Source organism: Musca autumnalis, unplaced genomic scaffold (genome assembly GCF_047663935.1).
Source record: "Musca autumnalis isolate F117 unplaced genomic scaffold, ASM4766393v1 scaffold_4, whole genome shotgun sequence".
In the NCBI taxonomy this organism is placed as follows: Eukaryota; Metazoa; Arthropoda; class Insecta; order Diptera; family Muscidae; genus Musca; species Musca autumnalis.
Window position 1 is genome coordinate 161931893 of NW_027411977.1, and position 12896 is coordinate 161944788.

Below are 12896 nucleotides of genomic sequence, written 5' to 3' on the forward strand. Positions count from 1 at the left end.
TCTACTTTTTTTCCGTCTACATAAATATGTAATTACTGCAGACATTGAGAAAATATACCGTCAAGTTTTACTTGACAGGAAAGTTAGAGATATTCATTTAATCCTTTGGAGAGCAAACTATAGTGATCCGTTACAAATTTTCATATTAAAAACGGTCACATATGGCACAAATTCTGCGCCATTTTGACAATACGTTGTCTTAGCCATTTAAGCGATTTATCCAAAGAGACTTTGCGAATTTGGGCTGAAATTATACACAACGATTTTTATGTTGATGATTTATTGACAGGTGCTGCTGATTTGAATAGTCCGATCACAATTCTTGACTAAGTGACTACCATTCTCAGTTCAGCAGGATTCAAATTGACCAAATGTTTCTCAAATCATCCTGACTTTAATGAATCGAGTTGCAGTGAAAAGTTATTACATTCTGATGCTGAAACTGCAAGGGTATTAGGCACTCATTGGGCTCTATAGAATGATGCATTTAATTTTTATATTGAGGGAGGCTTTCAAGATATGAAGACTACTGAAAGACCCGTTTTGTCGATATCATGACGATTGTTTGATCCCATCGGTCTTCTGTGCCCAATTATTACTTAAGCCAATATGCTCTTGCAAGAACTTTGGATTAATAAATTAGACTGGGATGAATAAATTCCTATGCCGTTGAATTGATCGTGGGAAAATTTCAAATTTAATCCTTCAAAGTTAGATACGATTCAAATCCCAAGATTCGTAAGCACGACCACTTCCTCCGGAATCCAAATTAATGAGACTATATTTTTCTGCTCAATCGCATCCACCTAGATTGCCAAATATGAAACTTCCCAAATTCAGCGGAAAATATTCGGAATACAAAAAGTTTATAAGTCTGTTTTAAAACCTAGTTCACACTGTTCCGACATTAACAGATATAGAAAAGTTTAACCATATACATAATTTCATGTTTGTCGGATGAAGCACTTGGCACTATCACAGCTTTCGGAAGAAAATTCACCCAAAGCATTAGGCAGATTAATTAAGTTTATGACAATGATTCCTTTGATAATATTGCTAAGCTTTTTGATACGGAGATCACCAAACCTTTGGCTCTGCTTTGAGAAACACGATGTGCACTGTTTCAGCCATTTTTGATTTTTTGTTGTCAATTGGTGATAACAAGAAGATTACAAACGCGAGTGAAAGCGTAATTTTGTCCACAGCACTAGTTCAAGTGAGAAGTTGTTCTGGGAAATACATTTTGGCTAGAGTTCTTTTAGATTCCGGTTCTCAACATAATTTGATTACTGAGGACCTGGTACAGAGACTTAAGGTAAAACGTGAAGGTGCCAGATAAAATTTAACTGGCCTATATCAAACCACATCCGAGGCTTCCAGTCTTATGCCATATAAATAGCTCAATAGGGAATGAAGAAACGATTTATGCAATTGTTAGAAAATTCTGGGAGTTGAGGGAGATTCCATATAAATCGTTAAAGATTTGATCTGATGATCAAACTAAATGTGAGGAACATACTCCACATTATTTCATTCCCCATCAATGTGTTTTTGCGACCGCAAAGTACAACTACGAGACCTCGCGTGGTTTTGATTGCTTCGACCAAAACATCATCACATGTTTCGCTCAACGATCTCCCGATGGTTGGTCCAACTATTCCGGATGAGTTGTACTCTACTCTACTTTTTTTCCGTCTACATAAATATGTAATTACTGCAGACATTGAGAAAATATACCGTCAAGTTTTACTTGACAGGAAAGTTAGAGATATTCATTTAATCCTTTGGAGAGCAAACTATAGTGATCCGTTACAAATTTTCATATTAAAAACGGTCACATATGGCACAAATTCTGCGCCATTTTGACAATACGTTGTCTTAGCCATTTAAGCGATTTATCCAAAGAGACTTTGCGAATTTGGGCTGAAATTATACACAACGATTTTTATGTTGATGATTTATTGACAGGTGCTGCTGATTTGAATAGTCCGATCACAATTCTTGACTAAGTGACTACCATTCTCAGTTCAGCAGGATTCAAATTGACCAAATGTTTCTCAAATCATCCTGACTTTAATGAATCGAGTTGCAGTGAAAAGTTATTACATTCTGATGCTGAAACTGCAAGAGTATTAGGCACTCATTGGGCTCTATAGAATGATGCATTTAATTTTTATATTGAGGGAGGCTTTCAAGATATGAAGACTACTGAAAGACCCGTTTTGTCGATATCATGACGATTGTTTGATCCCATCGGTCTTCTGTGCCCAATTATTACTTAAGCCAATATGCTCTTGCAAGAACTTTGGATTAATAAATTAGACTGGGATGAATAAATTCCTATGCCGTTGAATTGATCGTGGGAAAATTTCAAATTTAATCCTTCAAAGTTAGATACGATTCAAATCCCAAGATTCGTAAGCACGACCACTTCCTCTGGAATCCAAATTAATGGATACTCAGATGTCTCGATGCGAACCTATGGTTGCTGCTTTTACGTACGTGTTTGTGACTCCAACGGAGTATCTTGTCGGCTTTTAACAACCAACTCCAAAGTAGCACCACTCAATGTACGAGCCGTATTAGGTACTATTTTTGTCTACAATATACTCTACATGTCCACAAAAATATAATTTCCACTTCGTTAGACATAACGGTATTCATAGGCAATATTGGTTGGTTATATTCAGATGAACCGGACTGTATATACATATATCTTCGTAAATTCAAATCTATCATGAAATGCAAAAAATATAATGAAATACATAAAAAAATTAATAAAAATGTTTAATAAACCATCTCTTCATATACAAATTTATGTAACCCATATATTTAACTAGCCGACCCCGTCTGCTTCGCTAGACACCAAGTCTGAAACTTTATATCGGATAGGGGTATGAAAACCTACAAAAAACACCAAAGTGGTTTTTCTCTTAAATTAATTTATTGCAATGCTCTTTGGTAAACAACATTCTTGGTTTTTCCATTAGGTGCGTACACAAACAAATCGGAAGGTTTCCCAACACGTGAATAGGCTACATACAATTGTCCATGTGAAAAAAATCCTTGTGATTTGTTGATGGTCATAGCAAAGGCAAGTCGAATCGGGAACTGCAAACGTTTTAATTCAAAAAGCCATGTCTGTTGGTATTATTGGAATCCGTGGAATTAAGACGTCTTCACCTTTAAATTTTCCATTCAAAATAGTTGCTTCGATAACATTGGTCATTAATTTCTCTACTGCAAGTCTTGTACCATTACACAATTTTGGCTGATTGAGATTTCGTAACATAATAATAGGTGCTCCAACTTTCAATTGTAGATTGTGAGGTGGGAGTCCTGATAGATCTAGTGAATTTAAAAATTCTATGGGATAATTGACCACCTCATATTCATTCATAATGGTGTCCACTGATTTAAATGTGAATAATTGGCCTGGTATCTCCTTCAAAACCGCTTCATTAATTTCAATAACATCTTTATTTTTGCGGCTAATATGGCTCAATCGCTCAACCAACGATGATTTTTATATTGTTCTGTAATGCGTGGAAAAACCTTTTTAATCAGCTCTTGTTTTGATTGAGTGATTCGACAAAAATCAGTTGGTAGGGTAATTAGTCCACTTTCTTTATCTATCTGCATTTTTCCGTCTCCAATTTTTAGAAGTTGCTTAGAAAATTCATCAGCGGATAGATCGGTTTGCAATTGAACGCGCAAATTTGTAGTTAGTGTAAATTTTCTGACATATTTCCACAAAATTAAAGATTTTAAAGACGCATTCAACTCATCGGCAGCAGTGGATCGAGGAATAACAGGTAGAGTTTGTCTAAAATCCCCTGCTAGCAATACCAAGACACCACCGAATAATTGCTGATTTGTTTTCAAATCCTTCATGGTTCTGTCAAAAGCTTTCAATGATTTTTTGTGAGCCATTCATTCATTCATCCCATACGACAATTGCACATTCTTGCAAAACCTTTGCCATACTTGAAATCGACCGAAAATATATATGGGAGCTATAACCAAATCTGAACCGATTTCATTACAATTTGGCATACTTATTTCTACACCAAATTCTGTCACACATTCCAAGTCTCATTGAAATTGCAACATACATAGCGTGTTTGATGCATCAAATCGGCCGAAAATATATACGGGAGCTATCTCGAGATCTGAGCCGATTTTAATATAATTTGGCATTCTTATTCCTAAATTATTTTACGTCACACATCCAATTTTTGGAGACTAAATCTTTTACCGTTCGTGTTCGTAGATATCCGCATACAACTTTTAAATTTTTTGGAGATACCTCCGATCCCGACGATATATCTCCAGATCAATGTGAAATTTCAAAGATTTATGTAGGCAATGTTACGTTCAATTTTCTGAAAATCTTTCTTCAAAATATATTTTTGCAAATTTTCGCGGGTTTTTCGCGGTATCTTAAAAATAAAATATATCAGATCCTTCCTTGGATACGTACAAACATTTTGAGACAATATACTCTGACAATCTTTCTTCAAAATATATTTTTGCAGATTTTCGCGGATTTTTCGCGATCTCTCAAAAATAAAGTACGTCAGATCTTTCCTAGGATAAATACGAAAATTTTAAGACAATATTCACTGACAATCTTTCTTCAAAAAATATTTTTGCAAATATTCGCGTATTTTTCGCGATATCTCAAAAATAAAATACGTCAGATCCTTCCTTGGATAAATACGAACATTTTAAGACAAACGGGAAACAAATCGGTTGTAAATTGGTTGAGTTTTTGATTCACGTACGAACGTCATTTGAGTTTTATATAATAGATAAAACAATAAAAAAGTTCATTTACATCAATTTTGACAACGTTTAGAAGGCCTGATCTTTGCATACCTAATTTAAAGAAAATTAATACCGCGACACAAATGTTTATCATTTACTTGGTTTCTATAATAATTTAGAAAAATACGGTTACATAACATAGTATATATTTCCCGTGTGTTGTTTCAAATAAATTATGCAAGTTAATTATTTTTATATTGTAGATGCTGAAATACAAGAATGGTACAAAGGATTTTTAAAAGACTGTCCCAGCGGTCATTTATCTGTTGAGGAATTTAAGAAAATTTACGGAAATTTTTTTCCATATGGTGATGCGAGCAAGGTAAGAAAGTCAAAATGTTTTTGCATAGTTTGATTGCGGAGGAAATAAATAGAAAAAACCAGAAGGAACATACCAGTACGGGTGCTGCTTACGTGAACACGTTTATTTGTTCTTTTCTTTTAAAAAACATGTAAAGGCATACAAATTTGATATCGAAGTATAAACAAAACAAAATATAAAAAAATATTGGATGGAAGAGAGATGCAATAGAAATCCAAGCTATTCTTCTTCTTCTTTATTTGCCAACCCGTATTCGGGTGTTAGCGATCATACAATTATGTTTTACATTGTTAACAATTCAATATGCTTATATATATGATTTATTATATTATAGAGAGGTTTCTATTCTTTGCGGCATTTAGGAGACTTCTTTCGTCTTGTAGACCCGTCCATTCTTGGATGTTTCTTATCCACGATATTTCTTTTCTGCCTCTCGGTCTTCTTCATTTAAGCTTACATTTTTCATTACGCATTACATGTCCTTAGTAGGTTGTTTTTCGGCTTTTTATATTGCGTATAACTTCTCGTTCGACATTCATCCATCGTAGCACTTCTTCATTTGAAACGCGGTCTGTCCAGCGAATTTTTAGGATACGGCGATAAATCCACATTTCAAAACAATTAATTCGTTTTTCATTTGCTAGTTTTAGCGTCCAGGTTTCGGCAGAGTATAATAATACTGAAAATATGTAGCATCTGACAAAACGTATTTTTGTTGATAGACTTATATCGTGCCTAGTCAGCGTTCTCTTATATTTTGAAAATGCGTTTTTTCGCCGCTTCAGTTCTACATTTGATTTCGATTGGCATATCTAACTGTTCGTTTATCTGTACTCCTAGATATTTATATGGGCTTACTCTTTCTATTTGTGTGTTATTTATTATCATTGGTACATTACTGTCAATATCGGTTAAAATATCCGTCAACTTATCGTGTTTTACGGTATCAAACGCCTTCTTGTAGTCCACAAAGCAAAGAAACACGTCCTTTTGAACTTCGCGGCATTTTTGTATTAGAAAGTGAACTCCAAGCAATGATTCTCGGATACCCATGCCTTCTCTGAATCCAAATTGTGTGTTACCCATATGCATCTCGCATAATGGGTATATTCGTCTGTGTATTATTTTTAAAAAGATTTTTAGGGCGTGGCTCATTAGGCTGATTTGTCTAAAATCACCGCACAAATTCGCATTGTTTTTTTAGGTATGGTTACAAATGTCGATTCCAGCCAGTCTTGAGGGTTATTCTCAATATTAGTTGTATATTTCTTCATTCTATTAGTTTCAGTACTTCTGCGGTTGTTTCATCAGGGCCCGATACTTTTTTATCTTTCATGGTTTTTATTGTTGATTATAATTCTTCCTCTGTAATGGGTCTTATCGTTAAACCGCTTTGATTTTCTGTATTTTGTAATTGTGTTCGACTTTCGTCCGTAAATAGAGCTTTTGTATATTTTTCCCACAGTTTTTTCTTATCAGACTTCGTAATGGGCTATATTGTTTTCATCAAAGAGCAATGTGGAAGATCTTCTGGAATATATCCCGGATGCCTCTTTCAATTTTTTATGGAGATTGAAATCGTCGTGGAGAATTTGTAATCTTTCAATTTCCTGGCATTGTTTTCTTATTTGTGAATTTTTTGCAGCCCGAGTTGCGATTTTAATATCCTGATTGATTTCCCAGTATTTTTTGTAGTTTATGTTTTTGTATTTGCTTCTTTCTTTGCGTAGAGCTCGTACTTCGTCTGTCACCCACGATTTTTCTCTATTAGACGTTGTGGTGCCTAACATATTATTAGCTATGTTGTTGATGTATTCTTCAACATCATCCCATATATTTTCGCTATCTTCAGCGATGTTATTCAGTTCGGCGTTTAGTCGGGTTTTTACCGAGTGTCTCGTCAAGTCTATCAAAATTTAACTTCTTCTGCGTTTTTTTCTTGCGTGTTATTGACAGTTTTATGCGTATTTTGCAAACTAGTAGAATGTGATCCGAGGGAACGTCAGCGCCGGGATATGTGGAACATTTGTTCACACAGGAAGCATATCTTTTATTTATTAAGATGTAATCTATTTGGTTTCTGACAATATTCTCACTGTTATCTTGTGGCGACTTCCACGTATACAAACGCCTCGGATGGAGGCAAAACTACGTATTAGTAACTTTGTATTTATACTCTTGGCAGAATTGAATTAATCTCTCGCCGCTTTCATTTCGTTTACCTAAACCAAATTTTCCTGTTACATCAGCTGTTTCTTCCTTCCTAACTTTTGCGTTAAAATCTCCCTGGATTATTGTAATTTTGTGTTGTTTCGTCATTGTCAATAATTTTTCCACATCATTATAAAATTGCTCTATTTCCTCGTTGCTACCATCACATGTCGGTGCATAAACTTGTGTTACATTTATGTTAATCGGTTTTGTGGACAATTTAATCATCATTACTCTATCAGATACTGGGAAAATCCTGTGACGCTGGGTGCAATATTGTTTTTTACTAGTATATCAGCACCTTTTCTGTGGATTCCTTCAACGTTGCCTGAGTGATAAACCTTTGTGTTCTCCGAGAAGAACTCTGAGCTTTCGTCAACCATGTCTCACTTATACCTAATATATCTATTTGTAGCCGTTTCATCTCGCTTAAGGTATTATCAAGTTTTCCAAGCTCATAAAGACTTCGAACATTCCATGTTCCGATGTTAAGTTTTGTTTTGTCTCCGGGGATTCTTAGCACCCTCGTTTGGCCGGAGACTGAGGGCCGATTGTTATTTTGGGTTTCCATTTTCATTGTAGGATTTTCATGGGATATTACTTTAGTGGTTTCCCGTTGCCTTCTAAAGGGTTTAGAGTTTCCATCTCTGAATTCAGCCGCTCCTCCTGGAATTCAGACGCTGTTTGCTGCCGCCAATCCCTTGGTCAGACGCTGAAGTTTTCCATTTTTTTCTTTTGCTTCGCTCCGCATATTTTATTTCTGCGGTACCCGCCATATCTGATGAGCGTTCCCCTCTCCACCACCTGGGAAGGCGTCCGATGGGAGAGAAAATAAAAATATGGAAAAAATAACTCCGCACGGAAATCCAAGCTATTATAATAAACTAAATGAATGTTTTCACGACATCAGTAGTGCGATTGTCTAACTAATCTTTTAAATTATCGACAAAAATCTGTAAAATTAAGATGCTTATAAAATACAGAGAGCAAGAGTGGGGTCAACCTTTATTTGAATTTCTCATTGACAATTTTGCATTCTAACTCAAACAATGAGTTAGAATCGTAAATTGTTGAAAAATTGAAAATGGTTTAATCTCTCCTTTGGATGTGAAACTTCTTACAGTGGAAGATTAAGTGTTTCTTATACATAAATGGGTGTTGCCGACTTCAATTATGTGGGCGTATTTCTTAGTGCAGATATGCCCCATATATAGCCTGTTCCGAGAAAATGTGTAGAAATATGCTACCTTTGATACGGATAACTCCTTATAGGAAGCAGTAACTTCTAAGTGACGCAAGCAGATTCAACAGCATGTTTGGCAAAAAAATATCAGCATTTTCATTTGATGCAATTCCAATGTTAGACGCTGTCCAGATAAGAGCGAGTTTTGTATAACGGATGGAAGATTGTGTTTGGATTTACGCAAGAATTCAGCATAATTGCAATCTTGTTTCATTGATCTTCCATTTAGCATAATGTGTGGATTTTTCGACCTACTTTGTGTTTAAGTCCAGATTTAGTTTTCCAAGTTAAGTTTGAAAGCCAAAAGCATTAATTGGAGAATTGGGTTGGTATAAGCATAATTGAATGGATTTTTCGACCTACTTTGTGTTTAAGTCCAGATTTAGTTTTCCAAGTTAAGTTTGAAAGCCAAAAGCATTAATTGGAGAATTGGGTTGGTATAAGCATAATTGAATCGTCAGCATATTGAATTATCATCTGATGCTCCATGTAATACAATGGTGTAGAGGTTGAACAAAGTGGGGCATATACAGCTACCCTGGGGTATACCATTATAACAAGACGGGATATCCGCATAAATAGGATCCTTTTAGATAAAAAGTTGGAGATCCAAAAAGTTACCTGCAGATATTTAATATCTATACGTGGTATGCATTCTACTCTATTTTCATCGGGTATACTCTATGCCATTGAATTGTTTTACAAATACGTGTGTATGAGAATAGGCAGCTTAGCCTTAGCAATAAAAACACAAAAAAGTTTTTCGTTATTAAAATAATCAGAAGAGATTAGATTTAAGTTTGTTTTGTAGGCAGCGCGGTAGTAAAACAGAAACTTTAATGTTGACGATCGATCGGTATGATTTGCAGTAAAGCAGATATAATTCGTAACTAAAAACAAGTTAGCAAACATAATTATAACAAAACAGCATCTTCTTATTTACATATTTTCTCTGCTTGCGTCACTACCACTATGATGTATCGCTGATCCGTTACTTTATGTACATACAAGCATTAAAAATAAAATGCAAGCGACATCAACAACAACAAAAACGCAACGCAGCATTGACAGTAAGTAGTGAAAGAAGACCAAAGTACAATCATCCACTGTTGGTATGTACATTCGCACATATGATGGCCTTGAACTAGACAAAATCGATTTTTTTCATAATAATTGGATAACGAACTAAGTCGTGTTTTTTATAATAAATTAATTTTAATTTTTTTTAATAATTACCGAGTGCAAATTATTAATCAAATATATTGATTTATAATTTTAGAAATTATATATTTTTGTATGGCAAAAGTAAAAACAATTAAAAAACAATAATTATAAGTAAAAAATTTGTTATCCAACATTCCGCACTAAGAACGACATGTTGTAGTGTAGAGATGAAAATGTGATGATAATGAAATGATGACGATTATGTTGTACTGATGATATTGAGTAAAGATGCGTAATGATGATAATAGGCGCGGCCAGTGGTCATTGACCAGGAGGAAGACTTTCATCAAATACGATGACCAAATCACCATCTTCAACTTTCTTTTGAAGTTTCAACCATTTCGAACTAGATTGTAAACGGTTGACATATTCTGTAGAGCAGCGCACAGTGGACCCACTTGTATGGGAAGGTGCGACAAAAATATTTATAATCGTCGGATCAATCTGATTTTTTCAGTAAAAAGTACTTGAGCCAAAAAATCATCAATATGGGTCCAGTTTTTCCTATAGCCCTTATGTAGTGGTACCAACCGATTTCAGGTATTTTGAAGCTTTTATCTACATTTTCGGCCCTAATTGGCTGTACTTTGGCAATTGGGGTTCCCAATGGTCAGACACCTTCTGCGCCAAAAATTGTGGTCTTAGGTCCAGGCTTCGATATAGCTCTCATATTACGATACCTCCCAATTTCAGGTATTTAGAAGAGAGGTTAGAATATTTCATGGTAGGGGATATAATAAATTTCGGTGCGACCGAACTTTACATTTTTACTTGTTTTTGATATTATATGTAGCATCATACATATATCAAAAATATACAAATGTAAAAAAACACTCAAAGGTAGATCCCAAAACAAAAATGTCTAAATCTTTAAAGAAAAAAACCAAAACAAACAATTAAAACACTAAACAAAGAAGAAACTGAGAATACAGTAATACGGCATATTCACTGACGCGACCAGAGGCATCGTCAGTAGTTTTAGCTGGAACCAATTTTTTTGTAAACATGACACTATTTCGAACATTCTTCAAAAAATTTGGGGAGTGGCGAAGGATGGCGAAGTTAGTAAAACTCTACTTCAATTTTTAGGACTTGGAAAAAAATCCACAAGAAAGTATTATAAAAAAATGTGGTTTCCAGCACATTTTATGCGAATAATGTGTACACATTTTTATGTAAAAGTAATTAGAAAACCTTGTACTAAAACTTCCATTTCGAAAAAAATAATTTTATCCTTTCAATTTTGAGTTACTTGCCTTGTAAAAAGTCACAACCTTACTGATGTTTTTAAAGTTGTTAAGAGATCATACGTTAACGTCAACTTCTTCTGTTTTGTTTTGTTAAATACCGTTATAAATTACAAAAACAGTGCTGGAATATTAAAATATAATATGTTTAGAGAAAATTTGCTGAATTGTCGCAGAGATTTGCTGATATCGATTTTTCGATTTTTGTCGCAGGTTGGGACCAGTGTGCAGCGTTTCCAGAATTTTTGTTTCAGAAATTGAACTACTTTCCGCCGGGAAAGTCTGTCAATGGAACAATCGAGTAAGTCTTGATCTGGAACAGATAGTATTGACTCCCCAACAAGAAAATGTGACGGAGTTAAAGCTTCAAAGTCGGAAGGATCAGTCGAAATGCGACAAAGACGCCTTGAATTGAGACATCCTCCTACTTGAGAAAGCAAAGTAGACAATTCTTCATAGGTTAGAATTCGATGATCCATAATTCGCTTTAAGTGATGTTTGGTAGAGTTCACGCCTGCTTCCCATAGACCTCCAAAGTTTGGCGAAGCAGGTGGTATGAAATGCCTGTTTATACCATTGTTAGGAAGAAGGTTAACGAGATCTTCGTGCAAGGCTTTAACACTTCTTCGATCAAAATTTTCAATTCTTTTTTGGAGCCAATAAATGCTCTGTTCCCGAACCTGCAAGAAGCTACCATTTTTTACGAGAGATGAATCTTTTAAATGCCACAATGAAAGAATCAGTCGACAGAGATGCAATAGCTTCTAGATGAAGAGCCTTTGTGACCATGCATATATAGCCTTTGGTCGTAACGAAATTTGTGGCCGTTGATAGGTTGATTGTTATGGGGTCAGCGTTATCAAAACCACTGTGCTTAAATGGTCTAGTTGGTTGGAGTCGAACTGAAGGAAGGTTGCCAATGACTTGTTGAAGTGATTTGGCCTTGAACTTAAAACATGATGAATTGATGCTGCACTCGTTTTGCCAGGTTGCGGGAAGAAAGGATACAGAACATTCGAGATACACAAGCTTGCATTTGGATTAGGCCGCCATGAAGAGTTTTCTGATAAGCATATGAAAAGATCAAAAGAGACAAACTATTTTTATTACAAAAGTATAGGATGTTTGATGTCATATTGAAACTTAGCTTTTTGTAATCGTCCTCCAACATGTAGTAAGCCATTATCGTCTAGGAAAGGACATAACTGGGCAGTTCTGCCTACAGCTGTGAGTAAATTTACAAGTTCCTTTTGTAAGAAGATTACTTCAGACTCAGTCAGCTCCAGCAAAAATATCTAAACTCTAATAGAGAGATACGGAGCAGAAGAAATAACTTATGTAACAGTTTGCAGCTTGTATACAGAAATCAGAGAATCGGAACTTCGCCATAAAATTTTTTGATAATGTTGCTGATGATCAACTACTTTAATCGGTCGGAACATCTTTTCCAAATCTGATTGGAATCCAATTTTGAAACGACGCCATTTGTTGATGATTGCGGGCAAATCATTTTGAATTGCAGGACCAGGAAACATTTCATCATTCAATGATGTGTAAGAAGGTTGCTTGGTACTTCCATCAAAAACAACGCGCAATTTTGTAGTGGAACTGAATTCGCGTACAACGCCGTGATGAGGCAGAAATAATCATTAGGTTCAACAAAATGAATATTCGATATTCCGAGACATAGGTTGAATTGTTGACAAATTTTCTTTCAACTTGCTTTAATCTTTGCAAGGCGCAGAAGTCAGAATGAGAGAATTTCGGAAGAGAGTTGTCAAGAATTTGAGCTTTGAAAGGTAATGCTACCGAACTACGA

The 12896-nt window shown here is 35.2% G+C and overlaps 1 protein-coding gene across 1 annotated transcript in view; it reads left to right on the plus strand.

Annotated features, from left to right (window-relative positions):
* The window catches only part of Nca (neurocalcin homolog), a 782213-nt gene that overhangs the window by 560915 nt on the left and 208402 nt on the right, over positions 1-12896 (plus strand). Inside the window, exon 3 of the mRNA XM_073981628.1 lies at positions 5034-5152. Within this exon, the coding sequence (XP_073837729.1) occupies positions 5034-5152 (119 nt within the window). The remainder of the gene's footprint in view (positions 1-5033; positions 5153-12896) is intronic.